At 47.4% G+C, this 15,150-nt stretch overlaps 2 protein-coding genes across 10 annotated transcripts in view; both read right to left on the bottom strand.

Annotated features, from left to right (window-relative positions):
- Positions 1–109: 109 nt before the first annotated feature.
- Positions 110–4,515, bottom strand: uqcr11 (ubiquinol-cytochrome c reductase, complex III subunit XI). The gene is made up of 3 exons (XM_069186013.1): positions 4,408–4,515; positions 1,107–1,252; positions 110–271 (listed from the first exon to the last, which is right to left on the bottom strand). The coding sequence occupies exons 1-2, from the start codon at positions 4,455–4,457 to the stop codon at positions 1,132–1,134; spliced, it is 171 nt and encodes a 56-aa protein (XP_069042114.1). The 5' UTR covers positions 4,458–4,515; the 3' UTR covers positions 110–271; positions 1,107–1,131.
- Positions 4,516–6,555: 2,040 nt separating this feature from the next.
- Positions 6,556–15,150, bottom strand: part of tcf3b (transcription factor 3b) — a 45,362-nt gene continuing 36,767 nt past the window's right edge. For 7 of the 9 annotated variants that reach the window (XM_015365375.2, XM_015365381.2, XM_015365374.2 and 4 more), the window contains 2 exons: positions 11,470–11,622; positions 6,556–11,081 (listed from right to left, as the gene is read on the bottom strand). In XM_015365375.2, the coding sequence (XP_015220861.1) occupies positions 11,477–11,622 (146 nt within the window). In that variant the 3' untranslated portion in view covers positions 6,556–11,081; positions 11,470–11,476. Of the gene's footprint in view, positions 11,082–11,469; positions 11,623–12,407; positions 12,638–15,150 lie in introns of all 9 variants that reach the window. The other 2 variants (XM_015365378.2, XM_069185996.1) reach the window with 2 other exon arrangements.

The raw sequence follows: 15,150 nt of genomic DNA, 5'->3' as shown, positions 1-15,150 counted from the left end.
CCATCGTCTCTCCGACTCCCAGCACAGCTCTGCTCGCTGTCCCACAGAGCCGTCCGGAACGGCTGCAAGGGGGGGGAAAAGAACAAAAACGAGGGACTCCAGAACAACGTTGGTTTGATCGAAAAGTTTAATACAGGCATAAATAGCAGAAGAGAACAAATCAAAACACAAGTGAGCAGTCAAACAGGTTCATGTCCCTCTGTCCCGGGGGGGTCGGAGCCCAGAGTGCCTGTGGTCTGGGGGGGGGCTGCCGTGCCACAGAGCCGCACACCTGCACGGACAGAAGGACAGGTGTCAGAGCAGAGCGGACAGCCTCACCGGGACTCGGCAGCAGGGCAGCGAACCGGAGATCCGCCTGGATTCAAGCCCATCCCTCAGGCTTACCGGGAATCTGTCGAGTGTCCGCCTGCACAAATCTCCGAGTAGCATGCGTGCAAGTTGCCAAGTGAGCATGTGAACAAAGGGGGCACCTGTGTGCCCTCTGGAGGGGCAGACTGTAGGAGCCAGCAGCCCTCCTGACTCAGCTGCCCCCCTCTTCCTTGACCAACAAACACCCATAATAATCCTCACACTTCTGTAGCGCTTTCCTGGACACTCCACTCAGAGGGATCCCCTCCACCCCCACCAGTGTGCACCCCCACCTGGATGATGCACCAGTCCGCTCCCCACACACCAGCTCTCAGTGGGGAGGAGAGCAGAGTGATGAAGCCAGTTCAGAGAGGGGGATTATTAGGAGGCCATGATGGGTAAAGGCCAGGGGGAAATTTGGCCAGGACACAGGGGTAACACCCCAACCTACTCTTTGAGAGTCACCCTGGGATTTTTAATGACCACAGAGAGTCAGGACCTGTTTTATGTCTCACCTGAAGGACGGCACCTTTTTACAGTACAGTGTCCCCGTCACTATACTGGGGCATTAGGACCCACACAGACTGCAGGGTGAGCGCCCCCTACTGGTCCCACTAACACCTCTTCCAGCAGCAGCCTTAGCTTTCCCAGGAGTCTCCTCTCCAGGTACTGGCCAGGCTCACACCTGCTGGGCTCCAGTGGGCGGCCAGCTGGGAGCTGCAGGGTGATGTTGCCCCTCCCCTGGCGCCCACACTCACCTTGCTAACCGCATGGTTCCCATGGTTACTCATCCTTCTGGAACTTGCCCCTGATGTAGGGCACGTAGTCAAGGAGCAGGCGCCAGTCTGTGGCGTAGACTAGGCCGACCGCCCCCACCGAGCCCCAGCCCACCAGTGTGGGCACCCTGCCGGGGGAGAGAGGGGGGAGCGGCTCAGGACAGGCTGCATGGCCCGGGCACACAGACTCTCGAGTAGCCCAGAGCCACACACTCATTACTGTTCCCTCTCCTGTAAGACAGTTGGCCAACTCAATCAGCCCTGAGCACCGTGGAGCCATGAGATCTGGCACCACCTGTCCCCACTGCTGTCCAGCCAGGGGTCACCTGTCCAGGGCACACACACACTTGTCCAGTGGTCACCTATCTAGGGCGCACACACACCTGTCCAGGGCACACACACACCTGTCCAGGGGTCACCTGTCTAATGGACACGCATACACACAGCTGTCCAGTAGTCACCTGTCCAGGGCATGCGCACACACACACAGCTGTCCGGGGGTCACCTGTCCAGGGCACACACGCACGCACACACACACAGCTGTCCAGGGGTCACCTGTCCAGGGCACACACGCACACACACAGCTGTCCAGAGGTCACCTGTCCAGGGCGCGCACGCACACACAAGGGCAGATCTCCATGGAAACACGTGATCTAGGTACCACTCCCCCACAGTGCTCAGTTCACAGTCTGAACGTCTGTCCCCCACCTCACAACCACCGTTCGCCTGACTCGTCTCCCGTTTGTCTCCCAAGCTCACCTACACTATACGGGTGACAGGGTCTCCTCCTCCTGCCCCCAGAACACCTGTATCCAGAGTTCTACCTAATGCAGGGCTCCAGACTGAAAATTAAACATTTAGGAGCCAAATGTCTTTAAGTGGCCAAGTTCCTATTAACAAAGACTCACTGTGTCCTCTGTGCTCTGCCTGCAGGTCTGGCCTCCTCTTTTACTGCCTGATTCCCGCCCTCCGACGGCTGATTGGTCTGTCGTTCAAACTTTAAAACTATGTTCTCTTTTTGTCAGAGTGTTCAAACTATATACAGTCACACATGGAGTGTCTCCTCATCAGAGTCTGAGTCAGTGTCACTCAGCCATCCTGTACACTGAGGAAGAGGAGCCCCCTTGTTTGAGCTGAGCCAGCACCTCACACAGGGCTCGGGATCACACACTGCTCAATTGAAGGGCCTCCTGAGCCGATCCTGATGAAGTCCTCCGACCTTGAGATATTAAGTGAATTGCCAATGTTTGATTTTATTATCCGTTTGGTGCAAAAAAGCCTCGTTCACACTGTGCAGCGGAGATGGGCAAGCACAAGCCTGATCTGAACTTAATGCAAAACCTTCCTGAAATCAGTACAGTAAGGCTCTTTGCTCAAGACGAGCTCCCACAAACCACTGTAGGACATGTCTGCAAACTGGCCCTTGCTGAGCAGTCTCCACTGTCTTTGTGTTCGTGCTATGAGTTCGTCTGCAATGCACTCAGACTCCGCACATGCGGTGTCGTCATCATGACTTTGATACATCCGTTCCGTTCAAGATCTGGGAGGCGTGTTTTGTGAACGGTCCTTCCTCGCGTTCAATTTCAGTTTCAGGTCTTTCTCGGCTGTTTTGTCGCAGGCGCGAGACACAGCGGGGGCTATGGGTGTCCGTCTTGGGGTACACCTCGCCATCACACAAGCACGAGCTTTTCGAGGCTTCGGACCCTCTCCGTGGTTTTTTTTTAACCGTTTCTTTAAAAAAAAAAAGCGATGCGTCCCTTTGAAGAACTCCAGTTTTCCCTGCAGCTTCCTAACCGGCTGTAGAACAAAAGTCGCAATGCATCATTCGCTGAAACCGCTCGACTTAGACAGACGGCTGTTCAGATGCCCCGGCCTCCTGAAGTCTAGGGACCCACTGCAGTGGTCGAAGACCCACCGGGGGGGGAGATGCATCGGACCGTCAATTCACGCTTCGCCACTGTTAGCGGATCGGCCAGCGGGGGGGGCGCTTGCAGCAGCCCGTGTTCTAGCTTCTTAGCCGGCTACCCTTCACCAGCAGGCAGCGCCGTGGGCCGCGACGAGGACGTAAAGGCGGAATTAAGTACCGCCTCATCACCAGGTGGAATTGGACCACATATCGACACAAAGCTTTGGCGTCTGCCGCTAATGGCGACTAGATGTTAAGTTACTGTCGCCAATTCTTATTTTTGTCGCAGTCTGGAGCCCCGCGGATGCCAGGGCCAGGCCCGTTCTCTACTGCCCATGTTCCTTCAACCCCTCGTCTCTTCCATGTGCCTATAAAGCGCTTTGAGAAGCCACCTTTAAAGGCGCTATATAAAATAAAGTTTACTATTATTATTATTATTATTATTATTAGGGCAGCACACTAGTGCCTACTTTCAGAGAAGCTGCACATCAAATTAAGTCCACTGAAGTCATCAGGCACTGCCCTGATCTCACAGGTCACCTGGCCAAGCCAGAACAAGCCCGGTCCGGGGACATAGCCGGTGTTTCGAGACAGTCGGGGCTCAGCACGTCCCCACAGCGAGATCAAAGGTCACACCGATACCAAGCCCGGTCGTGTCGATTTTAGATTAGGACGGACTCCGCTCCCTGCCCCCTCCAGCGCCTCCATCAGCCAAGCAGACCCCCGACACAAGCATGAACTACAGAACACGGCGATCAGCTGGCTCCCTCGGAGTTAAAATGAGCCCAGAAGCACTAGTTCGATCTCTGCCAGAGATGAATCGATACCAGACGGTTTGCTGTGAGGTAGATTTAAATCTGGGAGCAGGAGAGACTTCTTTACACAAGGGTGGTGGGAGTGTGGAACAGGCTGGCCAGCCATGTTGTTGAAGCCGATATCCTGATTTATTTAAACAAGCAACAATCGCATCAATACGTTTTTAACCACAAAATAGCATCCTCGTGTGTAACGTCCTATATATATATATAAACTGTTTTTTTTTACAAGCCCGCAAAGGCCAGATAATCACACGCCAGACAGCTCCAGGGAACTCTGAAATATCAGCAAAACACTAGCACTGGTGAGCGCGACACACGCACCTCCCCTGGCCGTGGACTTGTTTCGCGTGTTTTTCCCCACAAGAAGACCGCGGTGCCGCTCCTGCAGCGGCTGTAGGCGGCGGCGGCGGCCCGGCCACGGCGCTCCCTGCCCCGGGTCAGCGAGCGACCCCGGCTCGCAGGACGGAGGAGACACCGCGCTCATCTCGGGACCGCAGAACCCCCCGAGGCCATGAACACAAACCCTGGTCCCCCTCCCCACGCAAAGCTCCGACCTTACCAGGACTTGGCGATCTGGACGTATCTCTGTCCGACGAGCTTGCCGAGCATTTCTAGCGCTGACCTTCCGCTGTCCCTCGCGCATGCCTTAAATGGCGGCCTGAGGACCCCGAGGGCCGTCTTCAGCAGCGCCTGAAGACAACGATCGATTTCGCTCTTTAATTTATTTAAAAAAACAGCTTAATTGCAACCAAAGTATATTTATGAATTAAACTCGTTCGATTTATTTTTTTTCCAAAATGTAAATCTTTTTTTCACAGGCACAGATCAGGACAGATCTCAAGTGTTCATGATATGAAACGAAAAAAACTGGCCGGACCTTTTTGTTTCCTTCGTCTACTTAAAACAAATTCTTTAAAACACTCATTAATTTATGTTGGAACTATTATTACCCTAAATTATCTGGACTAGTTTAAAGCACAGGGCGAATCTTAACGTTGAAAGGAAATTAAGGTTGTTTGGTCTGAGATCACAACCTTTAATAAAAATATGCGATAAACGTATTTTACGGACCAGATTCCTTCTCCATAAATGTTCTATTTTCAATTATTTTGAAAGAAATACATATTAATCTGTATAAAATATATAATTGTAAGTGTAAGATACCGGATCACACTAGTAATCACGCAGTATTCTCCTCTGGGCTGTGTACGACTGCATGATACCAGATCTTCACATGCTGTGTCCAACGTCTCCAGGCGCTTCCTTGTTGGAATAAATATAAAAAATACAAATAACGTTGTACGTTGGCTGTGTTTATCTCGGGAGTTCATTCTTTAACAACTAACAACTGCATCTTTGTGTACCCGTTGTGTAAGTGCAAATTCTCTAAAACATGGTAAGTCTGTCATTAAAGCCATTTCAAAAGATAACTTCAAACTCCATATTTGGGTTCCAGCAATTCTAAAGTAATGTGGCTTTCAAAGCGCTTTGAAAAGACAGTCTTAAAAGCGCTGTATTATTATTATTGTTGTTGTTGTTGTTGTAGTTGCTGTCTATAGTATTGCCTTTTATTTTCATGGGTAAAAATTCGATTCACAAATGATATGATAAAAAATGGTACAGTACATGAGAAAACATGAAGTAAACGAGACAAATTAAGAACGCTTTAAAATTCCACATTTTGTAAATGTATTTTCTTAAATTAAACTGTGTTTAGAGCGCGGTTATTTATTGTCTCGACCCGTTGCAGTGCTGGATTCGATTCGCATCTGTGGAAGGAGTCTGCGTGTTCGTGCGTCTTCACTGGGCGGCCTTGGTTTAATCTCACACGCTGCCGAGATTCATTCCCGTCCCGAAATAACTCCTCAGTGTGAACGGACTAGCGTTCCGCCTCGAATGGTTGTTTTTTTAGAGCTCACTCAAACTCTGACTAGAATCTGTGAGCTTTAATCAGTACTATACTTTAAGATTGTTATAACAACACTGTAGACATTAGAAGCCGTCTGTAGATTTCTGCTCAATACGTAAGCAAACTGCGCCCTCTGCCGACAGCATGTAATAGTGCTGGCCGTACTGCACTAGCTCCGAGGCGGTATGCTGTACACGAGTGTCTGCTTCCATTTCTGACTGGACTAAGAACAGTAAGGAAAATGTATCCTGCAGAGGTGGAGCTGTTACATGTTAGGATAATTCCTACTGAAAGCAGTAAAGCATATAAACGGAAGTTAAGAACTAAGACACGGTGCAAAATCGACTACTACAATCATTTACAAACTCGGGCCACCCGGCGGAACTGACCCTGAAGCGGTTCGGAAATCCTTCTTGGCGTTAATAGTTTGGGACGGGCCACATGAACACTGGACAGAACTCCTGCCAACAGGAGTCTGAGCTGAGGATCCGACTGAAAGGAAACGGGCAACAAAACCTTTACAACAGCCCAGATCCTATTTATGTGCGAGATGTAGAGCAAACTCGAAGACGGACAGTCGTGAGAAACGAGCGGAGTGCTATAAAATGTGGAATGGTCTTTTCTTCGGAGTACGATACAGTAACTCGTGGATCTACAAGAAAGTTTCCAAACCCTCTAACGCAAGTGAATGTGAGCCTTCAAGCTCGATGAGTCACTGGAATCGCTGCTCTTGTGCTGTCGGACACCCCGTAGAAAGCAAACTAAGATCTGATGCAACAACAATCACAGGTTCCACAATTCTCAGGTTAAAGTAAAACCTTTATTACAAGTTTTTTTTCTTTCAACTTTTAAGTATACAAGTTTCAAAAGACAGACATTGGAAAAAAAGGTATATTTCTGTTATTAAAAATGGCACATTTATTGCTACATTACTGTTATATACAGGACAGATCTCAATAGCTACTTTATATATAAAAAATAAAAAGTCTGGGACTGGAGGCACTCTGAGAACAGCAGCAGACTGTAGGTGTGTCCCCCATAACACGAGAGCTGGAGGCGCCAGGGTCTGCTGAGAAGAGGGGGTACAGGCGGAGTCTGTGACGTCCCCGCACCCCACGACCCACGGTCCTACTTGTGCTGCCTCTTGATTGATGTGCGAATGACATCAGCCAAGAACGTCTGCAATACTCCCACATTTCGGTAATATCCAAACTTTTAATCTCGAAACTAGGCAAAACAATACCTTAAGATATTTCATGCTGTCATTAAAAAGGGTTTTGAAAGAAAAAAATATCCATACATTCAGAAGAAAATTCTGAAATACCTCTGTCCAGGTCAAGATTACTTTCACCAGTTGCTTGTTTGCAGATAATTGCAAAGATAATTGAAATGTTTTTTTACTTGACCATTTTGTAGTTTTAATCAAAACAAAATTATAAACCATAACACATTTTCCTTTTTCTGTAACCATGCGAAACCGCATTCTGATGTGCTCAATAGGGCTCTCGTCCCGGAAGCCAGTTTGAGAGTAAAAGTTTGGTCAGGAAACTCAAAAACGACAAGCTGAAGATTGGGGTGGGGGAACTCCAGGAAACGATATCTATCCTGTTGAAATGCTGCAGGTACGGTCTGCAGGATGTAAACATTGTGGAAGTGAGAAATACTGTTGACAACAAGTGGGGAAGAGCTTGAGATGAAAGCAGGCGATGCACTGCGGCCCAGCCTGGGGCGCGAGAGGAGAGGGCGCACAGCGGGCTGCTCTCCTGGGGCTGGGGGACAGCGCTGTCGGCTGCACAGGCCGCCAAGGACAAGTGCATCCCCTTAGTAGCAGGGAAAACTCAAATCCGGAGCTGAATACAAAAAATAAAAACCTACAAAACCAATAACATTCTTACTCGAGCGTTGTCATCTTCCTTTCAATGTTGGTATTAAAAAAAACGAATGCTTTAAAAAGATGCCCAATTTTTCAAATCTTCCACTTCCTTCTACCCACCTTTTACACACCATTTCACAGGGTAGGCTGCACCACATGGCAGGACACGGCTTACTTCAATACAAAATAACAACCAAAACACATCTCAAGTTTAAAAAGGAGATTGAGAAGTCAGGCACTGGTGAGGTATCACTCTCCTATCATGACGTCAGAAGACTCGAGAATGAAAAGGCCACACTATTGCTTTTATTTTAAATTATTTTTGTCTTTAAAAAAAATAACACTTTCTAGAGCGTAGGACTGCTCCTCACGGCGGTCAGCAGGTGACCGGCGGAGCGGACAGGACCCCTGTGGTGAAGCGACAGTGCTGCAAGCCGGCGGGCACTGCGGGAGCACAGCCGAAGGACCCCCCCCCCCCCACCCTCTCCAGACCACCCAAACGCTGTCGGAACACTCGATCCAATAATAATCGCATGGAGGCTGAACTGTAGTTCATGCAAGAAAGGTTGCAAATGAGTTTAGTCTAAATGAGTGACTTTTTTTCCCCCAGCCTAAGCCACAGTAATTTAGCTGCTGTGATACCAAAGAAAGCTCAGTAAAAGGTGAAAGCATGGCAGTGTGTTCTACTGTGGGGGGTGGGTGGGTGCTAATACTGACAAACCAGGATTCAAAGTCAATACTGAACAGAACATTCCAAGGGCATCTAGGCCAGATTTGGGAAGTGTGGCATCCAGGACACCAGATCTCCCTGTTTATCCTGTTCTAACTAATCCTTATTGCTTCCAGTGATTTCCAGCAGCACTGCTAATTGATCGAATACAATTCAGTCATCCTAGACTGGATTAAACTCAATCTCTGTGAGATTGTATATAGATGTATAGATGCAGTGTTGTATCTATACATACAAACCTGAAAAAATAACTGATTTAGCACCTGTTTTTAATGTGTTACTTTAAGTCTAAAATCTGAAAAGGTCAGATTCAGTTGATAAAATGTGGCTGCATTTAAACCAAGTTCACTTCCTTAAAACATTACAGACTAAGTGAAAATGTCATTTTTTCTATTAATTTCAACTTAATACTACATTTCCAGCATTCTGAAAAAGAAAGCGGTTGTAAAATTATCTTAAGGCTCACCCACCCCCCACTGATCATGATCACAGAACCCCAAATAACTGGGAAAGTCCACACCAGAGATCGGAATTTAAAAAAAGGACCCCAAGCAAGTAACTAGTCTGATGGCCTGTTTCAATAACACAAGCTGTGCTGTTCCTTCAAGGTTGTGCATTTTAAGGTTCCTGTCAGCTTCACCACAAGAGGTCCTATTACCCCTAACCCCCCCACACACACAGCCTATACACTTGTACACAAAACCAGTTTCTTTAAAAAAAAGATACGACTGTCCATCTTATGACAGTCTGTAGAATTAAGAATTCATTTGTTTCAACTTCTTAGCTTTTACTACAATACACTCTATATGTCCTGCTACTAACTTTATTTTTAAAAAATCTACACTGTATAGTCTAATAAAAAATATATTTTTTTTCTTTGCTCATGTTACATAAAATAACGTTCCCAAGTTATGCACTTATGAGCTCGACTTTACATATCAGCTCCCGTTCTGCTGTTGTTTCCGAAATGCACAATGTTCAGTCTTGGAAACCCGATCTCAAGGAAGTGAACTGAAATGGCTGAACAAGACCCAGCACACTGGTTAGGGGCGTAGAGGTCAGAGGGAAGGAAGGGGGGAGGAGGAGGAGGAAGGAAAGTTTTGTTTGCATTGCAATTCGGTTTTAGTCGAAATTACCCTAGATGCAAAAATGGCAGTTTTTAGTCCATCCCAAATGTCTGCTCCTGTTTGTGTGTGAGGGGGTTTCTAATATTTCAACTCTTTCTAGATCTCCTCCGATTTTAGTTTCCAACAGTATCCAGAGGCAATGAACAAAATGTCTGCCCTCGTCAAATCCCTTTTTCCTTGACCAAAGCTTGGGAGCAAGCGTTGGCACCAGCGTCAGTCCACGTAGCCTGGCCTGCAGCGGCTCCAGAGCCGAGGGGCAAACTGACAGTACCAAGGGAAAAAAAAAACATCTCCAGCCACATGAAATTTGCAGTCTCCATTCCAGCCCCGAATGAGAGTGGCACCGACCTCATGCCTGCCTCTCATCTCTCACTGGGGCACAAATCCAAAAATTACATCTGCACAAGAAGGCTGAGGTTAAATCTTCTCTTCACTGGCGGCTCGCTGAAACAGTATCAAGGCAGACGCCAACTGAGCACAACTCTGTCCCTGCACAAAGACAGTGGGAGGCACAAGTGTAGCTGGCAATTCGAGTTGGTCCGAGATCCAAAGACGGGTCAGATGAGAGCTGTAGACACCTCCAGATCCTTAGCCATTCTCCTCCTCTTGTGCAGTAAAGAGCTGGGATGGGCCATGAGTTTGAGGAGATCTTTCCAAACGCGTGGCAGGGCAAGAGGGAGCACTGGGAGGTCAAGGAGTCTGGCTGGTGTAACAGTGTACTTTACAACAGCACTCTTGACCGGGACTGTCTCTATGGTGCTCCACTAGCATGATTCTGGAGTGAACTCTGGAACTGTAGTCCTCCCCCAGCCCTCGTATTCCCCGACAAGAACTCCACTTCGCAAAGGGCAACGTCCAGAGCACAGCAGCAGCCAGAGCTGCAGAAAATCAGGGTACAGAATTGCTGGGATTAACCAAAACTACTACTTCTAAACAAAAAAATAATCTATAAAATTGTCTCAATCCCAGGAACCAGAGAGAGACGGATAAGGAAGGTGGGGCTTTTCCCCTCACCTCTCCCTGAGCACCAAGAATCAGAGGTTAGTGTCTCAGTCTCCTCACTGATATCCTCAATCCGTTAGAGGGGTGGGAAGGATCCATTTCAGAACCAAAATAAGATTTCTGCTGGGAATGCAACAAAAAAGTATGTAAAACTTAGGGTTTACAACCATCTGACAAGTTTTTTCCATGTGAAAAAAAATGATTTTGTTCCAAATATTTAAGTCCGTTTCTCTAACAAATCATAAAAAAAATTGTGAGGATTAGGCACAAATCCATACTCATGTTTCTCGGCAGTGAAAGGTTGAGTTCATTGATGGGACACTTTTTCCACTGTTCCATAGGATTATGGAAGCCAATACATGTTTACACATAAAAAAAAACGAGGAAACAAGTTGTCTTCACATTTGCGCTGGTAAGTCACGGTCAGGAGTGCGGACAAATTGGCTGTCAGTTTTGGCAGAACGTGTGTTGGGGGGTGTGTGCATGTCTCTGTGCGTCTCAAACAGGTGTACAAACACAAACACGCAGAGGAGAATGATGGAAGAATAATATAAGGCCACATCTTCTGAGAGCCCTGGAAACTCCACAGGATCTGAAAGACCAGACAAAGACTTTGCATCAGGTTTTCTTGGTCTCTTTAAATCATCAGATACTGAAGAACCTCTGAAAAGTGTCAAATAATCCCCAGATCGACTCCATGAGCTCATTAAGAGCAGCCCTGGAACCGAGAGGCAGACACTGCAGCCCGTCATGGAGGAACTGCATCAGAACCCCGCTGCACAGCAGTGTGATCTAGTTTGGGGCTGATTATGGGCTACAGGCTCCTGTATATGATGAACAGATGAATTCAAAATTTAAAAAATATTTTACAGAGGTTCTGAAAAACTCAAGCAGCTGAACAAACAAGAGGCTCCTGCAGGCCATCAAGTGGACACTTGGGACTGAATGGTTCAGCACACGAGTTTCAAAGCGCCACTCACCTGGGTGTTACATATGACTGACAGGGTTGTGCCCCTCACCCCCAAGTCCAGGGTGTCCCCCTGCTAGCTGCATCTGGGGATCCCCTACTACCCCCGACACCTTCTCCTCCTCCCTGCGCTTGAGACAGGCTGCTTTGGGGTTCAGGTTACGTTCTGAGGGGGTGAAGCAGAGAGGTTTATGAGTTTCATGGACTGGTCAAACTGACTAGCAAGGCAGAGAAGCTCCATCAGGCTCAGGTTTGCAGAGTCCTCCAGGATATGAAGATTAGTTGGCAAAAATGCATGACTCATGTTAACGTCCAGAACTTTGCACATCAATACTGACTGAGTGCTCTTTTTATTTTAAACTTAAACTTAATTGGGTGATCTATATTACAATATAGGAACTACAGTTCTCTTGCAAATAGCTTGGCACATAAGCTTAAAAATGGACAGTTAACCAAGTGAAAAATGTTACCCAGCTCAGCTTATTTCTATTGCTGCCAGTAAACTGATAGTCCTTCGACGACTACGCTTTTAATAGTAATCCTGCCAGTGAATGTTTAGGTCTAAAATATTTCTAATTCTGACTGTGTAGATGTAGCCTTTGTAACAGGGAAAAAAAACAAAAGGAATCAAAAAAGGTTTAGGATGGAGGAAAGGATGTGTGGTTGGGTGGAGTCCACATTGGAAAAAAATAAATAAAACATACCCTTACAATGTAAATTGCAACATCTGACAATCAAATGGCATGGGGCTTACTTGTGCAGGACAAAGGATGGAGAGAACAAGCAACAGAAAGGGTTATTACAGGAAGAGAGCTGCAGCAAAGCACAGCACACAAACCCTCAGCACACTCCCAGCACAAAGCAAGGCAGAGCTCTCCAGGCCCAGACAGTAATGCAGGCAGAGTTGTCAGCACTCTACCGCCCCCCAGTGGCGGTGGACAGGAGCCCTACCTCGCACCTGCTTCTCCAGCCCCAGGATGACCTGTACTGCCTGCTGCAGGATGATCAGTTTGGTTTGGGCCTTGTCGGTCTTCAGGTGCACCTGGCACATGCGGCCCAGCTCCCTGAAGGCCTCGTTAATGTCGCGCACGCGCACCCGTTCCCGCGCGTTATTGGCCATGCGCCGCTCGCGGTCCCGCAGCTCCTTCTCCTCCGCCGTTAGGCCCTCCTCCGTCGTGCTGCTGCCGGGGGTGGGAGGATTGATTGAGGGGAGGGGGTTGGGCATTAATTCAATTCATAAAACCCAGGGATGTTTCCGGTAGGTGTCACATCTTTCCAGCAAACTGCAGCTCCCAAAGCTGGCGATACGAACCGAGTGCTGCGCCAGAGGGCTCAGACCTGGATATCCGTCGTGCCGAGCAGCAGCACTGTGCTGTGCACACCGCGCACGCCAGTCTCGGGCACGATCGGATCAGTAGGAGCAAAGCTATCAAGTCCCGTATGAAAAGCGCGGGCAGGTCAGAAGCTATCACTTGCTTGGACTTGGGGCTCAGAAAGTGGCCTTGATTGCCCCAGCCTGCCACTAAAAGAATGTTCTGAGGGATATTCTGGCTGGAGCAGATATACCCCACTCTATTTAAGCACTACGTCACTTAAATGAAGCCGTTTCTGATGAAGCATGACAATTAAATGGAAAGAGAATCCCCCCCCAACCAATCTTCCACCAGACCTTCCAAATCTACTTTTCCTCTTAATCATTTATAGCATTTAACAGCCTTAATGTCAAAAGTTAGAGGTGTTAAATAGCCTTTAGAAGAATTTGAGGCATTAACTAAAAATGCAACTGAGCACATAATTTAAATTAGCAGACTATTAAGTAAGAAAGAGTAGAATGTGGAGTAAAAGCCAGCTGCACAGGACAATGAGCCCAAGAGGGAACTCAAAACTCATCATTATTCTTGCAATCACCTCCAGTGCAGAGTTTTTCTGAAGACTGCTTTGAAAGTTGTAAAGCATAAATCCAACACCTCATACATCAGACATGTAAAAACTTCATACTGTTGCACCTGGATGAGAACCATATGCCACAGCCCAAAAACAATGACTGCAATTTAGACTGGAGAGGATTACGAAGTGGACCTCAACCGCTGATCTCTTGCTTAGCTGGGAGCTGCAGAGTGCTGGAAACCACAAAGTCCGAACAGCACGAGAGGAGGAGGACAGAACTGCTGTGACTGTCCCTCACTCTCCTGCTTCATTCTCAGCTGTCGGGCACAGTCTGCCCTTAGCCAAGTAAGGCACAGTCTGCCTGTCTGTCTGGGCTGCAGGGTGGAGGGTCCAGCCCTAGAGGGATTTGCAGCATGTATCAACAATCGGTAAGAAGAGAGAGAAAAATGGACATGCCCAGGAGCCATAGCTTTACATAGCTCACATAACTGGAGGAGACAATGATATTTAAGAGAAGTGTTTTAAGGGAATTGCATTTCTTTTTTAATTAAGTTTTAATTAAGTTACTGAGATGAGTTAAATGTACACTTAGACTCCATCAATTCTCACAGAGAGGACTGCTGTAACATTGGAATCCTTCAATTCCAGTCCACTTTAACTGGAGCAGTTTAAGTCTCCTCCAACGATCACAAGGTTCTTAAAAATTCTGCTGGATTGTAGCTTTCCAGGCCATGAACTAAGGACAGCAGATATCAGAGGAATTTCATCCCATTGAAATTCCCTGTAAAGAAGTTGGAGAACAAGGCTCCAGCACCCATCCACAAAAACAGAGCAGAAAGCCAGGGGGCTAGTCATATCGAGACCAAGAACCTGCTGGCAGCAGCACTAACAGACCGACGGAGCAGACTGCTGCCTTAGTGGGAGACACAGGGAAGACCTTCAGACCGCGGAGCTGGGTTTTTCAGAGACGCAGAGAGAGCGGGGCAGGACTGCGGGTTTCCGAGGCCAGAGTAACGAGAGACCCATGATTGGACCCAAAACCATGCCGGCCAGTGTTCACGCTCGGAGATCAGACTGATGCACGAGTACCATGGTGTGGTTCTATAGCTTTGACTGTTGTAGCCTTTTGTAAGAGGTTTTATAGAGAATTAAATATTAAAATAGCATGCTCAACAGAACAACCCCACTGAGCCTAAATCCAGTTTTTTTTATATTGGAGATTAGGACAAACCTTCATATTGGGGATAACCGATCTTTAAATTTTCTTTTCATATTCTTGCAGCAACTATTTTAGAGCAGTGCAATTAAGTCCGATTCATTTTCAATTTTTCTTCTTGCAGTCTGCGGGACTACGCAACACATACAAGACAGTAATGTCAAAAACACAAGAACAGCAGCTTTACGTCAAATGAAATATAAAAACTTGAGGGCACCGACAAAACATTTCTGAAAAATTGTTGAAATTGCACATAGACTGAAGGCACTATTGTCATTCACTTCGCTGTCAGAGGCTGGTCTACATAATTGAGCTCTTATCCACATGATGGATGAATTTAAAACTCAATAAAACCTCTTCATTTTATTTTTCTTATTTGGATCCTTCTATTCTTTCTTTAGATGCTGGAAACCATTTCGGCTGAGTCAGGCCCCGGGATCTGGTTGGCCAGTCTCTCGTCGGGGACAAGGAAGTGCGATGGGGAGATTTTACACACCTACAGCAAGCAGTGAGGTCGAGAGTGGGAGTCGCTGGAGGGGGTGAGAGGGCGATGGGGGACTGTCCGAGAGAGAGAGAGAGAGAGAGAGAGAG

Source organism: Lepisosteus oculatus, chromosome 29 (genome assembly GCF_040954835.1).
Source record: "Lepisosteus oculatus isolate fLepOcu1 chromosome 29, fLepOcu1.hap2, whole genome shotgun sequence".
Lineage (NCBI taxonomy): Eukaryota > Metazoa > Chordata > Actinopteri > Semionotiformes > Lepisosteidae > Lepisosteus > Lepisosteus oculatus.
The sequence above is the reverse complement of the archived record's forward strand: the minus strand, read 5'-3'. Positions and strand labels throughout refer to the sequence as shown.